Source organism: Phanerochaete carnosa, assembly GCF_000300595.1.
Source record: "Phanerochaete carnosa HHB-10118-sp unplaced genomic scaffold PHACAscaffold_1, whole genome shotgun sequence".
Classification (NCBI taxonomy): domain Eukaryota; kingdom Fungi; phylum Basidiomycota; class Agaricomycetes; order Polyporales; family Phanerochaetaceae; genus Phanerochaete; species Phanerochaete carnosa.
In genome coordinates this window covers 2,922,815-2,935,983 of record NW_006767628.1, presented here as the reverse complement: position 1 = coordinate 2,935,983, position 13,169 = coordinate 2,922,815, and the positions used below count along the sequence as shown (strand labels likewise).

At 55.3% G+C, this 13,169-nt stretch overlaps 5 protein-coding genes across 5 annotated transcripts in view; 4 read left to right on the top strand and 1 right to left on the bottom strand.

Moving 5' to 3' along the window:
- Positions 1–746: 746 nt before the first annotated feature.
- Positions 747–4,589, top strand: PHACADRAFT_247236 (uncharacterized protein). The gene is made up of 7 exons (XM_007390354.1): positions 747–1,194; positions 1,255–1,270; positions 1,328–1,390; positions 1,961–2,064; positions 2,416–2,746; positions 2,807–2,878; positions 2,928–4,589. Exons 5-7 carry the CDS (start codon positions 2,474–2,476, stop codon positions 3,858–3,860), a joined length of 1,278 nt encoding a protein of 425 aa, XP_007390416.1. The 5' UTR covers positions 747–1,194; positions 1,255–1,270; positions 1,328–1,390; positions 1,961–2,064; positions 2,416–2,473; the 3' UTR covers positions 3,861–4,589.
- A 550-nt stretch (positions 4,590–5,139) lies between these two features.
- Positions 5,140–7,117, bottom strand: PHACADRAFT_247231 (uncharacterized protein). Its single transcript, XM_007390353.1, has 12 exons — positions 7,059–7,117; positions 6,995–7,002; positions 6,881–6,934; positions 6,823–6,828; positions 6,727–6,768; positions 6,572–6,675; positions 6,482–6,525; positions 6,370–6,429; positions 6,031–6,319; positions 5,697–5,973; positions 5,557–5,639; positions 5,140–5,506 (listed from the first exon to the last, which is right to left on the bottom strand). Exons 1-12 carry the CDS (start codon positions 7,090–7,092, stop codon positions 5,248–5,250), a joined length of 1,260 nt encoding a protein of 419 aa, XP_007390415.1. The 5' UTR covers positions 7,093–7,117; the 3' UTR covers positions 5,140–5,247.
- Positions 7,118–7,367: 250 nt separating this feature from the next.
- PHACADRAFT_247230 (uncharacterized protein) lies at positions 7,368–8,133 on the top strand (the record flags this gene model as incomplete). Its single annotated transcript, XM_007390352.1, has 1 exon — positions 7,368–8,133. The coding sequence occupies exon 1, from the start codon at positions 7,414–7,416 to the stop codon at positions 8,131–8,133; it is 720 nt and encodes a 239-aa protein (XP_007390414.1). The 5' UTR covers positions 7,368–7,413.
- A 744-nt stretch (positions 8,134–8,877) lies between these two features.
- Positions 8,878–10,389, top strand: PHACADRAFT_168324 (uncharacterized protein). Its single transcript, XM_007390351.1, has 2 exons — positions 8,878–10,201; positions 10,255–10,389. The coding sequence occupies exon 1, from the start codon at positions 9,028–9,030 to the stop codon at positions 10,162–10,164; it is 1,137 nt and encodes a 378-aa protein (XP_007390413.1). The 5' UTR covers positions 8,878–9,027; the 3' UTR covers positions 10,165–10,201; positions 10,255–10,389.
- A 1,093-nt stretch (positions 10,390–11,482) lies between these two features.
- PHACADRAFT_110936 (uncharacterized protein) overlaps positions 11,483–13,169 on the top strand; it is a gene marked incomplete at its 5' end in the record, with an annotated part of 5,832 nt that continues 4,145 nt past the window's right edge. Inside the window, 7 exons of the mRNA XM_007390350.1 lie at positions 11,483–11,613; positions 11,678–11,853; positions 11,908–11,982; positions 12,035–12,062; positions 12,117–12,434; positions 12,490–12,758; positions 12,820–13,078. Coding sequence (XP_007390412.1) covers positions 11,483–11,613; positions 11,678–11,853; positions 11,908–11,982; positions 12,035–12,062; positions 12,117–12,434; positions 12,490–12,758; positions 12,820–13,078 — 1,256 coding nt within the window. The remainder of the gene's footprint in view (positions 11,614–11,677; positions 11,854–11,907; positions 11,983–12,034; positions 12,063–12,116; positions 12,435–12,489; positions 12,759–12,819; positions 13,079–13,169) is intronic.

The window sequence follows — 13,169 nt, the reverse complement described above, 5'->3', positions numbered from 1 at the left end:
TGGCTCGAAGACGCGCCACATCGTACTCAAATGCCGGATAATCGTATCCGAGCGATTCCGTGCTAATTGCCTGTCTCTCTCCGTAGGCAGATGCCCCACCTGTAGCGAACTGAACACTTATATACGGCAAGGGGAGCAGATGTTCTCCTAGCGGCTCGCTCATTGGCACGATGATACCAGGTGACATTGCCGTCACTGCGAGACGCACCGATGGGTAGACTTTGGGCTCTGAGGTGGGCGAGTCCCCCGCGCGTCAGCTTCGAGCCACCATTCAAAAATTCCGATGCGCATTGTCGGCACCATCTCAGCGGCGGGTGAAGTGTGGCACCGGGTAGCCTGAGTCTCGCGTTATCCTCGTGGGATTATGGCAGTGCTGGGACTGGAGAGGTCCCTCCAGTTCCTGTGTCTTGACGTGCAAGTTATGCACACGACTGCAAACAGTAATGGTGAACATCCAGATAATCAGTTGTGGCTTATCGGCTGCGCAAGTGTAGTTAATTGGAATCAAACGATATAAACGTACATGATGATGAACACATGTGAGCGAGCGTAAGAAATCTCACACGACGAGCGGATTCCCCGCCTGCCTTGCCTGCAGGCAGGAACGTGTCGGCTTCGCGGACAGATGCGAAAGCTTGAGTTCGGCCAATCATGGAAACCCAAAATACGCCTTGTGTATTGGAGACAAGAACGGGGGAATTAAGTGGCACGCGCACTGCGTGCGCCTCAGATTGAGCTCGGCTTGTGGTGGAATGCTCTTCTTTGCCTTCAAAGCTAGCATCGTCAAAAACGCTCACTGCCTACATTCTCTTGCTACCATCCTAAACGTGCTGTACAAGCCTTTGCGGTCTTCACGCCGCCAACGCTGTGCATCTGCTGGATCCGTCCCCCCCAGCAGCCTCCGATAGAAGCTGCCCGACTCAAAAGTCGAGTCGACCTCTTCTCTCAGCCGTGTCTCTCCTATCCTATTAACTCTGGAACCAGACACTCTCGTCTGGCTAGTCATTCTTTTACCGTCGCTCTCCCTGTTGCGCCAGCTGTCTATCCTCACCGCCCTCGCTCGCTATCGATACTTGCCAGCAGATTAATCCTCGAATCTAATCGGTCCATTCATTTTTACTTTGCAATAACGTTATCCGTTTTGCTGTCACCTCTGCAAGTCGAGGAAGAAAATATCCACTCGCTCCAATTATCGTGAGTCTGCTCCGTCACTGGGCTCGCGTGAGTGCAGCTGACGACGTGGTGCATGTGCAGAATTGATTATTCCCTGGTGAGTGATATCAAGCCCCTATGCGACGATAGTACCTGAAGTTGGAGCCCTGATGAGATTCAGGACTCTTGTGCTCGTTGCGAACCACCAGGCAGGCGATTTCGATTATCCCTCGACTATGTACGTCACTTTCCGGGCTGGCGGCGTCGGGGAACGTGGGCCGTGCGAACTGCCTTATACGGGAGGTGCCGGAGTCCCCTTGCATTCCTTGAGATTTCGGCGGACCGGCGATCAGCCGAGGCCGTGCGGAGAGTTGCCGCGGGGCATGGGCATCTATTATATTGATTGGCTGGCTGGGTTCAGATTGGCTTCGACTCGGGGGTCTGCTTTCCCCCAGCCTTCAGCCTCTCTTCTTCGTTCTGTCATGACGATCCGCACGACCTGAGACGACAAGGTGAGGAAGTGCGACGAGTGCAATGTTGTCCGAGGTCGTTTGCGCACTGAGGTGCCATCGATGCGCCCTTCACATTTATGTGAATTCACATTCTGCTTTTGTACTCTCTTTTCCGCTCCCAGCCCGCCAGCCGGTCGCTCGGCTCCCTTAAATCTCTTTTCGAGCTCCTTTTCCTCTCTCCAGCTTGCCAATCTCTGCAGCTCATCGTCGTCCGTGACGGCCCTCACCATCTCTTTTTCACGTCGTGTCTGTTCATGACTAGTGCACGCTAACCCCGCCTTATCTTCGTCCTTCAGCTTCACCCACCAAGCTGAAGCACGCCCGACCACCGACGACCTCAATCCTTCAAATAACGACCCCTCTACCCTTTCCTCGTTATATGCTCCAAAGCCTGTCATCTGTAAGTGTCCATCTTTGTCCATACTCTCTGGCCCATTGTCGTAGCTGTCGCTTTTTGGATGTATTCCCCTATCCTTGCCGGCACCGCCGAAGTAATGATCGGCTGCGAAGCAGCCATAGCCATTCGAAGCGAGCAACAAGCAGTGGGACTTCGGGGGCGCTCTTCATGTCGCCCTTAGTGTCAGTCGTCGTTCTCTTTTCTACCTCGACGTGCTCTCGCCCAGCTCACAGTCTGGCTCGTGTGCATACGCTTAACACTGTCTTATCCTTCAGTGTCCTAAGGGGAAGCGGTCGCAGCCATGTCTACTTCTATGCACCCTGAACACTCGTTGACTGACACGCTCTCTCCAAGTTCCAGCTCGCAGTCGAATCCTTACAGCTCACACCTTGTTCCTCCCCTCCCCTCCGACATGAAGGACATCTCCAACTCCGTGAGGACTGCACGTCAAACGGTCTATCCCAAGAAGAAACCGTCGCCCTATGGCGTATCGAAATCACGGAGACATCAACAATCGCCTCTCTGTCCTCCGCAAGCCGTGGTTCGAAAGTCCCCTCGCGGGGCCAAGACCGAACACGCAGTTCAGCGGCAACGCGAAGCACAGATTCTGGCTCTACGACGGGAAGGGATCCATCTAGAAGAGGAGTATCGTGACGAGATACAAGAGTATATGCAAGTCATGGAGGTGAGTCGTCTTGCGCCACGCCTATCTACCGGGGCGCTCACGCATCCCCATCACCATAAGCGTCACACCATAGCCTCTGTCGCGTCGATGGACCAGCAGCCTGAGATAAGGTGGCATATGCGTCCGTGCTTGGTCGACTTCCTCGTTGAAATCCACTTCACTTTTCCGCCTACGACCTGAGACGTTGTACCTCACGCTGAACGTCATTGACCGCTACGTCTCGCGGCGGATAGTGTACGTCAAGCACTATCAGCTAGTGGGCTGCGCTGCGCTCTGGATCGCGGCGAAATTCGAGGATGCCAAGGAGCGTGTTCCTACCGTCCAGGACCTCGCACAGATTTGCCGGGACACCTACGACGAGTCAGCGTTCATCCAGATGGAAGGCCATGTTCTATCTACCATCCAATGGGCTCTCGGACACCCAACAGCGGAGGCTTGGCTTCGTCTGCTATGTTGTGGCCCCTGCGTAGAGGACGTCAAGGTTCAACATGTCGCTCGTTTCCTCATGGAAATCACTCTGTTCTACCGCGAATTTGTTGAGTTCGTGCCCTCGGCCATCGCGCTCGGTGCGCTTATCCTCGCCCGCCACATATGCGGCAAGTCCCAGAGAACTTACGATGACACAGACGATGCTTTGACAATAGTCGACCTCTTGGATAGGCGCCTCGCTGAACACGTCAACGACTTGTCAGAAACGCTGGTTAAGAAGTATTCTTACGCATTTTACTCCAAAGCAGCGACGTTGGTGGTTCAGTATTACTTGGAAGGCGGTCGCTTCCAGCGCCAGCCTCTCGCTCCTTTACCGATGACTCCCGTCAAGGCGCATTCTCCCAAGATCTGCACACCGGCAAGCGTATCTACTGTCGCATCAGACCTCTCAGACGATATGCCCGCGACGCCAACGAGTCCAGCAATTCCTAGCGATCCGTTCTCTGGCTACATATCCGACGACAAGGAGAATTTCTCGTCGTCACCGACGTTCTCTCCGAGGGTCAGTAAACATGCCGTGGAGCAGGTGCCAGAACAGTTCCTACCTCACGAGTTTGTCACCATGGCCCGTCCGGCTCTCCACAGCCTCAACGCCTCATCACCTCGCGTAGCCGCAGTGGCATAACCCACCACTCGACGTACTCTTCCTCTTCCCCTTCCCCCGATTCGTCTCCCCACCCTGGGTTGTAAGATGTCTCCCGTCGCACACCTCATATCGCATTGAAAATGTATCAACATACCATACAAGTCGATCCATCGGCATATCACCACATTTCTCTCTCTGCAATCTCTCTGCAACATCAATCATCCATGCATCCTGTCTCTGCGCATCGTCTCTCGCTTTCCATCGCCTATATCCATCGTCGAGAACACAAGATCGGTCGCACAGGGAACGACGTGGGTGGGACGAGTGTACGGCCGTGCCCCAGTGTATCAGCAGTGGTGTATCATCATCTGGACAGCTTCGTTCACTGGTTAGCGTTCGTCCGTGTCGTTTAGGCCGCTTGTGTTTCTGCCACATCGAACTGTCTCGCTCACCACACTCTTTCGGTTGTCGCCCTGCCCTATGCACCCTGTCCTCCGTGTCGCCTTACGCGATGAACTCGTCGTCCTTCACCCCGTTATTCAACCCCCCCTTCTTTTATATCTTATTCTTCACGTTTATTGTACTCCTTACACCTTACCGCTTTCTCCCTTTCCCTTACACCCCGCATTCACCCGCACTTTATTTACTGCACATTGTCCTCGCCTTCTGTTCCTAGTTCTCGTCATCGTCAATGTTGCAGCATCGCTCGAATCATCGCACCTTTCATTGCACCCGGTCAGCCTGACTGGACCTGACATCGGAGCTTCTTAGTACATTACATCACCACTGGATTGCAATATCACTCCATATTAAAATCAGATTCGCAGACGCGCCACCGCCGCTACTGGGAGGGTCGGCGCCGTGTGATAGCGGAGTTGTCGACAGCTGTTGGCTGTCCCCATCGCATCTATCGTTGACTAGCTCGCTGCGGCCGACCGTAACGTTCTTCGGAACCTTTTTCCTTGTTTCGTGGGACCTCCACGGTCGCTTTAACGGTCCCGCCTTCTTGGGCGCGTCCAGGAACAGGTGGTTCAGTTCCATCCCCTGTAGTGTATACGAGGTCGTGAGAGGACAATCGTCCAAATGGGTGAATACTCCACGGAAGTTGCTGCAAATCAAGGGTTGCACGGTGCGCCGGACGCTTTTCGTCAGATAGGCACCGCCATCCGCCATTCTAACGGACGCGGACACGTCCCAAGACCGTCTCGTGGTGTCCATACATCCGTGCCACCATCACTAGCGCGGACTACTCGGACGGGCGTACGCGTCGCCCAAGCATAGATGGCGGCTCGCAGAGGACGCTCATCGATAAGGGCTGGCAGGAGATACTCACAGCCTTGCATTTTGTCATACACTCAAGCGCACATCCGGGGCTAAACGATGACCTTGTGTGCGTCCCGCAATCTCGTCATCTCGCCGCGCCCACTCACTCGAGTACCCACTCGTCGCCCTGCTGCTTGATAAATACCGCACGCTTCTCGTCGAGACTGACGCGCCCTGCGTGCAGAATCGCAGTCGTGAGGATCGTGTTCGAGATCGTCGGCAGGCCGTGTGCATCGAAGTCCGTGGGCTTGTTCGTGCCTGCGTTCACACCGCGGGCGGCATCGACGAACTTCTCGATGGAGACATAGCCGTAGCCGCGCTGCCCGTCGAAATGACCGCTTTCAGAGGGCGAGTACTTCATGCTGCACCGTATATCAAGACAACGGAACAGTTAAGCGTTGAGTAGACTTACTAGAATGGGTTAAAGTACGCCTTGCCACTCTCGTCGTAGACAACGTCGTAGCCACGGTGAGCCTGATCAACGTTGATCTCTCCCTTCATGGACCACATTGTCAGCCGGTCGTTGGCACTGATATCTATGCCTGTGCTCACCTTCTCCGCCATGTAGTACCAGTGCTGGGCCGAGTGCACACCGGACTTGAGCGGGGCAGTCCACGACGCGGTGTATACCGCGGTGCTTCGGTGCTTCTCACTCTTCAGCGACTGCCAGTCAACGAGGAGAGTGATCGTGTCCTCGGTCTGAGGGACGCAGTTGTACGGCTCGCTCGTCGCGATGCCTGTCGCTGCGCTAGCGACAACGCGAGTGGGCACGGCCTTGCCCTGCATGATCCAACAGTGGATGTCTATGTGGTGCGACGAGAGGTAAAAGCTGAGAATGCGAATCGTAAGTTACGTTCACTTCGTGCGGACAGGATTAATCGCGTACCTGATGTCAGAGTCCTTACCCGCCCATGCGCGGAAGGTCTCCAGCTGGCTCTTCGGCTGGCTCATCCAAGCACTGAAGAAGTTGCACTCGCCAAGCGCCACTGCTTTCGCCTTGGCGTCGCTGTACACAGGGTCGAATCGCTTGTGATGTTCAACGAAGCAGACAACGTTGTTCTTCTTCGCCAGCTCAATGAGCTCATGGTGGTGCTTGAGCAGCTGGACGGCGGGTTTCGTCACAAGCACGTGCATGCCGCGTTCAATGGCATACTTTGCAATGTCGTAGTGAGTATCTGGATCATTATTAGTCTAGGGCATTCTATAAGCGGCCGCTTGAGCTCACTGTCCGGAGTGAAGATGATCACCGCATCTCCTGGCGCAAGCTTGTCAATCGCAAGCTTGTCTAAGCAGAAATTAGCACGGTCTCACAGACAATACGAGTACAAAGAGCTCACAGGCCGCCGGGTCGACTGAGTCCTCTCCGGGGAAGGCATCAAAGCTACAGAGTTGAGGAGACGGCTCTGGCCAGGGGGCGATGGACTTACGAAATATCCATGTCCTTGTAAACCTGGGCAATGTTTGCCTGCAAATGCTCGCGGATAGCGGGGAACTTCTTGCCGTTCACGCCGACCATGCTGAGTTTGTTCACCTACAAACAGTGAGTGAAATGACCGAGCACTTGTCTATGGCAAGTGCTCACTTTGCCCAGTCTTCGCAAATCGAAGAGAGTAAGTCCGACAACCTGACAGCATGGTTCTCAGAATGTGACGATTCATCGCACATTAAATACACTTACGCCAATCTATAGTGGTTGATCAACACGGCGGCCAGAAATTTGAAGAAGGCGGACTCACTTTCTTGTCTGACTTGGAGGCACCAGAGGGGGTCCACCCTGTGGTATACTCTCCCTTGATGCATGCATGGTTTAGTTCTTGTCAAAACGCGAATTTTTTTGCTCTGCAACTCACGGTACCGCCTACATGATGATGTGAATGAGTGCAGAACACAAGGACGTGAGTTGGTAGAACATACACATCAAGCAGTTGAGTTTCTTTGCGTCGGACATACTGGACAAGTGCAAGTGGCGGTCTGAGGGCAGATGAAGTACATTTCGCCGAGAGCTGCGCTGGCTTTAAGTACCCTGCAGCTGGGCCGTCTGCTTCTGCAGTCCAGGGGGTACGTCGGTGAGTGATTGCCCGGGAAGCGCGGGCCGATCGTGTTCTCGGTCCGCCACTGGGACCCTAACCCGAGCGCACGGACTTTTCCGCACCACGTGGGAAACACGCGAAGGGAGTAGTTGCTCCAATTGCAGTCCGAAACCCAATTGCAATGGCTTGCGGACGAAAGGTGTCCTGGTGCAGACTTGCTGTATTCAAAGCACACTTCCATGGCTCAGCCGCCACCTCCACTTCTCAAACATCCTGTCGGTCCGTCGCCGACTCCCAACGTGGCCCAGGGCGCAAACGGCGCCGCCACTACCGCCGGCGCTCAATTTATGCCCCGACGGGAGTTCATTCGTGACCACAGGATCGCTTCCTCTTTCTCACTCCTCGCTCTCTCTGGCTCTGGGTTTGTCAGGCTCTACTCCTTCTCCGCCACCGTAATCACTGCTCTCCGACGGCTCTTTGACTACCGCAGCCTCATCTCCTCAGTCCGCGAGCATGCGCCAAAGCACTTCTTCGAGTTCTCGCTTGAGGGCAAGCCGTGGAGTAATGCCAAGAGCATCACCTCAGAGAAGCTCATCATAGATATCCTCACCATCATTCTTCATTGCGGATACATCTTTCTCTCTACCATCGACTATGGCCGTGAGCCAGACGACAAGCTTGCCATTGTGTTTTCCAGGCCCCAGGTGGCACCGCCTGGGCCGTTTCCCTTCTCCAACGGCTCAGCAGTCTCGCTGAATCCATCAGTGGTCAAGACCCCATTTGCTATATCCTTCTCTTCTACCACGCTGTTGCGTGTCGTCGGACCTCCCTTGCATTCTACGCCTGCTGTACTCCAGGCCGTGAGAGGCGCATGGCCTCGTGGAGTTATTTCAGAGAAAAAGGTTGGAGACGCGACGTACGAGTTTAAGCTCAAAGGGTACAAATGTGAGCATGGCTAATACAATTCTCTCCTGCATAGGCCGTTAATGTATGATACCACAGGGTTCCAGGAAGATACGTTTCCTATGGATTCTTTGCACTACATCCTAGGCCTGCTCAGTGCTCTTGACGCACACGGCTTCACTCTCCTCACTTCACTCTCCCTCAATGGTCGTTCCCGCATGAAGGACCTATGGGTCTTTACTAGCGACCACCACTCCGAATCTCCGTCACCAAGCCCCACCGCGTCCAACACCGACCTTCGGCGGGAGGTTACCCCCCAGCAACGCGGTAGTGTTACCGTCGCTTCTCCCCTTTCCTTGGGTGCTGAAAAACGCACAACCCCGCCGCGAAACGCTCCAGGTTCGGGAAGTAATGATGCCGGGTCCGGCCATAGACGATACTCCAGCGACCCTGCTACACCGTCCCCGCTGAAACTTGGAAGGGGACAGAATATGCTCCACAAACCTTCGCCCAAGACTCAGGTTCCTGTTGCTTTCGTACCAGAGTACGCCCGGTCGTCGATTCCCTATCCGACGGGTCTAGCCCCCAGCCTGCCTCCAGCAGGGCAGATCGTCCGCAGTTTCAGTAAACCGAGCAGTATCGGGAGTGTGGATATGACAGGTATCGGTTCCGGACGGAACAGGTCAATGGACTTATCGCGCTCTCCAGACATCTTCTATTCAGTCGACGGTCGTCAGCAGGAGCATAATCCGTTCTTCTCCCCGAGTGCAGAAGCCCCTAGTGCCTTTCCGAAGGATGAGAGTCGGCGAGTGTCTGTGGACAACAGAGGTTCCCGGCACTCGTCACTTCCTTCCAGTCTGTCCAGGCCCAGCACACTCCCTCCTCCCGCAATCCGCCAGCTGTCTTCTTCGTCTATTGGTCCGAAGATACAAGTACACGCCCCTTCACCGATGAAAGCTACGAACTCGGGGCATGCGCTCATAAATGGAGAACCTCCCTCTAGCTCCCGCCGAGATGAGAAAGATCCAGCCAAGAAACGGCCTGTGGATCCTGCACCCGTGGCGCCGACACCGACACCGACACCGCCTCTACTCACGCCGGGTACTTTCGAAGTGCGCGACTCTGCCTACTCTTCGGCGACTCGGTGGACGCGTGAATATCCCTGGGTCGGACGCGAACACGATCAGTACTTCTTGTCTGAGCACGGTCATGCGCGACGTGACGATCCTGACCCCAAGCACCTACTCCACCTTAGCGCCGGGAAGAATGACATGGTGCCCCGCAGTTCAGGTCCCATTCCACAACAGCAACAGCCCTCATCCAGCCATTGGGAACGCGGGAACAAGAGGGATGACGTAGCGCGGGAGGTCGTGCCACCGACCATAAGAGAGAACCTTGGCCTGGAGGGCAACGGCCACGTCCACGCACAGCACACACATAGCATGGACAAGATATCTCAACCCGACCGACGGAGAGCAGGCGAGGCGCGGGGGAAGAGCCCAGAGCTTGGGCAAGGACAGGACAAGGGGCACGGTGAGGGGGCGACAACGGGCACAGCGAACGGCCACGGACGGCATCACCACGAGAAGAGCCCATCGGAAAGGACACCGACTCCAGAGAAGGCTGTACATGCGCCCAAGTCGCAGGCGGCGCGGCGTGAAACCGCGATGTCGGGCTGGGTCATGGTCAACGTCGAGCCGCAGGACAAGAAGAAGGCCTCGAGCCACAGCCCCTCGCCCACGCGGCCGAGCGTGCGGCAACGGCGCAGCAACTCAGACTCACGCATCCTGCGCACCGACACGCGGAGCCCCGTGGGCCAGGCGCCTGCGCCCGCGACCATGTCGGCCGCGGCGAAGACGATTGCGATGATCGACGCCGTCGACGCCCGCGAGCGCGGAAACGAGAAGTCATCCGTTGGCGGGCTGAAGCGGATTTTCCATAGATCGAAGGGCTTAGATGGGAAGAAGAGTACACCTGAGGGGGGCGTTACGAAGAACAGGAGTTTAGATCAGGAGGAGAAGTCGAAGACGAGAGGGCCGACGCCGCAGGCGGTGAAGCTGAATGACAAGCGGATAGTTTTGGACTGATGGCTCTGTCGACTCGATGTGAATGAGCTCATAGACAGTACGTGCACCTCGGCCTCTTCTCGGAAACACAGCTGACGATGAACAACTCAGATTCCAAGAACTGCTGGATGAAGTCAATACACTGTACCATGTATCTGGGCAAACTTCAAGATGGATACCATAATTATGGGACTTTTCACTCAACTTTGGCTATGCAGGACATTGCTTCGCGCCGTATGTGTGTACTATATTGTTTTGTAGCGGATAATTCAGTACATGCTGTAGCTTTTTCCGTGATTGGTGTTATTGACATGTCGTCAGCACGCTGTGTGTGACTAGTGTACGCGTCTTTATGACACTACAGCTTACGCATAGGGCTTGTTACCTGAGTACTTGTGCGGACATGTACTAAGGCCAGGCGAGGGCGCGTATCGTCACGCCTGTCACGGTAAGAGGCGACGCGTCTCTCACGTGCAAGGGGTCACAGATATGTGACACAGCCGTGGTCCTTGGCCGGCCGCATGCGGAACGAGTAGTGAGAATTGTGCACAAGGCGGCCATCCATAGTCCGAGCAATCCACCGACGCTCATAAGAGATCCCGTCTGTCCGACACGAGTACACGCAGCTGGCAGCAGCTGGCGTTCCCGGACATGTCGGCTTGTTCCGCGCTTGGACGAAACTTGTCTACCACTGGCTGAGCCCGGACAACAGGCCACCGGAGATGCTGTATTTCATCTCTGCCTGCCTGTTGCAAGGCATATTGTGGGACTTTTGCGGAGCACCTGTTGTACAGTATAGCTCGGCGTGTCGCGAGTAGCCTAGATTGGCTGCTATTAGCCACTGAAGCCGCGGGGGCGGCCAATCATCTTGCAGTTTCATACCAATTTCTCGCCTGTCCTCTTCACATCTCTCCTTGGAGCTAAATCTTCCCTGCAATGGATTCCCTGAATGTGTCGTACGAGACGTATGTAAGATGTCCGCACAGCAAGCCAATCTTGTCAGCGAGAAAATGGTGCACCGAGGCCTTGCCGAGTGACTCCCCGTCCGGCGGGAGCTTGTAACTCGACCGTCCACGATCCCGCAACTCTGGCCATAGTGTATCCTTTTGTCCACGTTAACAAGGTAGCTTATGACGCAACCAAGCGCATCAAGAGAGGCTGTGAGCAGCTAGGACCGGAGCTGAGCCAACCTCAGAAGAGGGTCGCCTTTGAGCAAAAATGACCGCCTCACGCAGAGTCCGTATCCAACACATCCCCTCCAGCCTGCAACCGCCCGTCCCTTTCTTCCTCCGCCCCGTCACCACCTCTCTTCCTTCTTCATTCCCCCACCCTCCTCGCCATGCCCACCTGCAGGCGCAAGCGCGTCATACTCACTGAACCCCCACAGTCCCTTCTCGATGCCCTCAAAACCGACCCCACCAAAGAGGTTTATTACCTTGCTCAGACTGGTGAGATCTTTGAGACGTACGAGTACGCATCTCCGCCCATCCCGCCCTCGTTATCCTCGCAGGCCGCTGACCCCCACCCTCTCCAGAGCGTATGCGGCCCGGATGTCTTTCTACAGGCGGAAACAATTCCAGTGTGAGGTCACTGGCAAGTCCGGCTTGGACTACTTTCAGGCACTGGAGAGCGAGCAGCATGAAGCCCGTACGATGCACTCCAGGTTCCCAGAGCCGCTCAAGGCTGCCGTCCTGAAAGCCGTCCAGTGGCGTACGTGAACTCGTTCTGCCATCATACCTCCAGTCTGACCTTCATCGTCCACAGAGGTCGTGGGCCGCCTTGACCACCTGGTGGAGGCTGTGTACGAGCGGTTTAAGGACAGGTATTACCCCGATGAAAGTTGGTTGACTTGCTTCTACCCTTCCGGACTTTACCTGACCATGTGCACTAGGAGTGTTTATTGACATCCAGGGCGACAAGTACGGAACATTACCATGTACGTCGGTGTCCGTTACTAATCATCGACCGTCTAGGTACTTTGCCCGTGTAGTCCAAGTCTTCCCGCCGCGTCCCCAAGCTTCTACTTCCCGCACCAATGGCCAAGCATCTTCGTCCTCCTCCCCGCTCTCCGACGACGAGGCTATGTCTATACACAAGGTCGCTGAGGATATCAAGGTCCTCGTAAAGGATGCAAACGCACGCGACGACCCTACACGCTACTATTATAAGGTCCAGATCCTCGACGAAGACAAGAGTAACACGGCCAAGGCCAACGAGAAAAGCAAGGGCAAGGAGGCCACCAAGTCCAAGTACAGTGGTAGTCTTATGGATGTCCGCTGTACCGACATGAGGTGTGCTAATAATCCATGGCTCTCCCCTCCACCCTCTGAGCTTACCATCTCCCAGCCGTGACCGTCTCTCCTTCTCGAAGTCGATCCTCCGCCGCTTCATCAGGGAGTGCGTCGACCGTGACGCGGCTGTGGCGTCCCCGTGGACTGTCAAGCATGCCATAGCGACGCGGTATGGCGTAGGCACCGTCATGCCCGAGGCTATCCGCAAGAACGTAGAGGACTTAAAGAAGGGCGAGAGCGACAAACGACGAAAGGCGTGGGAGGAGAAGGAGGGCCCACCCACGAAGAAGCAGAAGAAGCAAGCTGCTGCTGAAGAGGAGAAAGGTTCGTCTATTCCTTGGATATCGCATGAGCAAGACTCATCTTTTGGGCAACGGTGGCGCAGCGCGCAAGGAGCGCGAGGCTCAAGAGAAGGCCGAGCAGAAGGCAAAGGAGGAGAGCGAACGACTTGCTGCTGAGAAGAAAAAGAAGAAGCCTATACGATATCCCACGGAAGACCTCGACGTTGTGATTGGGGACAAGGAGAAGAAGGCAGGGATGAAGCTCAAGAGACCTGCTGCAAGCCGCACCGGCATGCCATTTGGCACGGACCGTCTGGCTAATGAGAATTTCATCATGTCATGGAATTTCCTTAATGTTTACGGGTAAGTTCCTGTCTTGGTGTGCAGCGAGTTTCTCGATGTGCTAACCTCGAATGTTCAGCAATCCACTGCACATATCATCATTCACGATGGA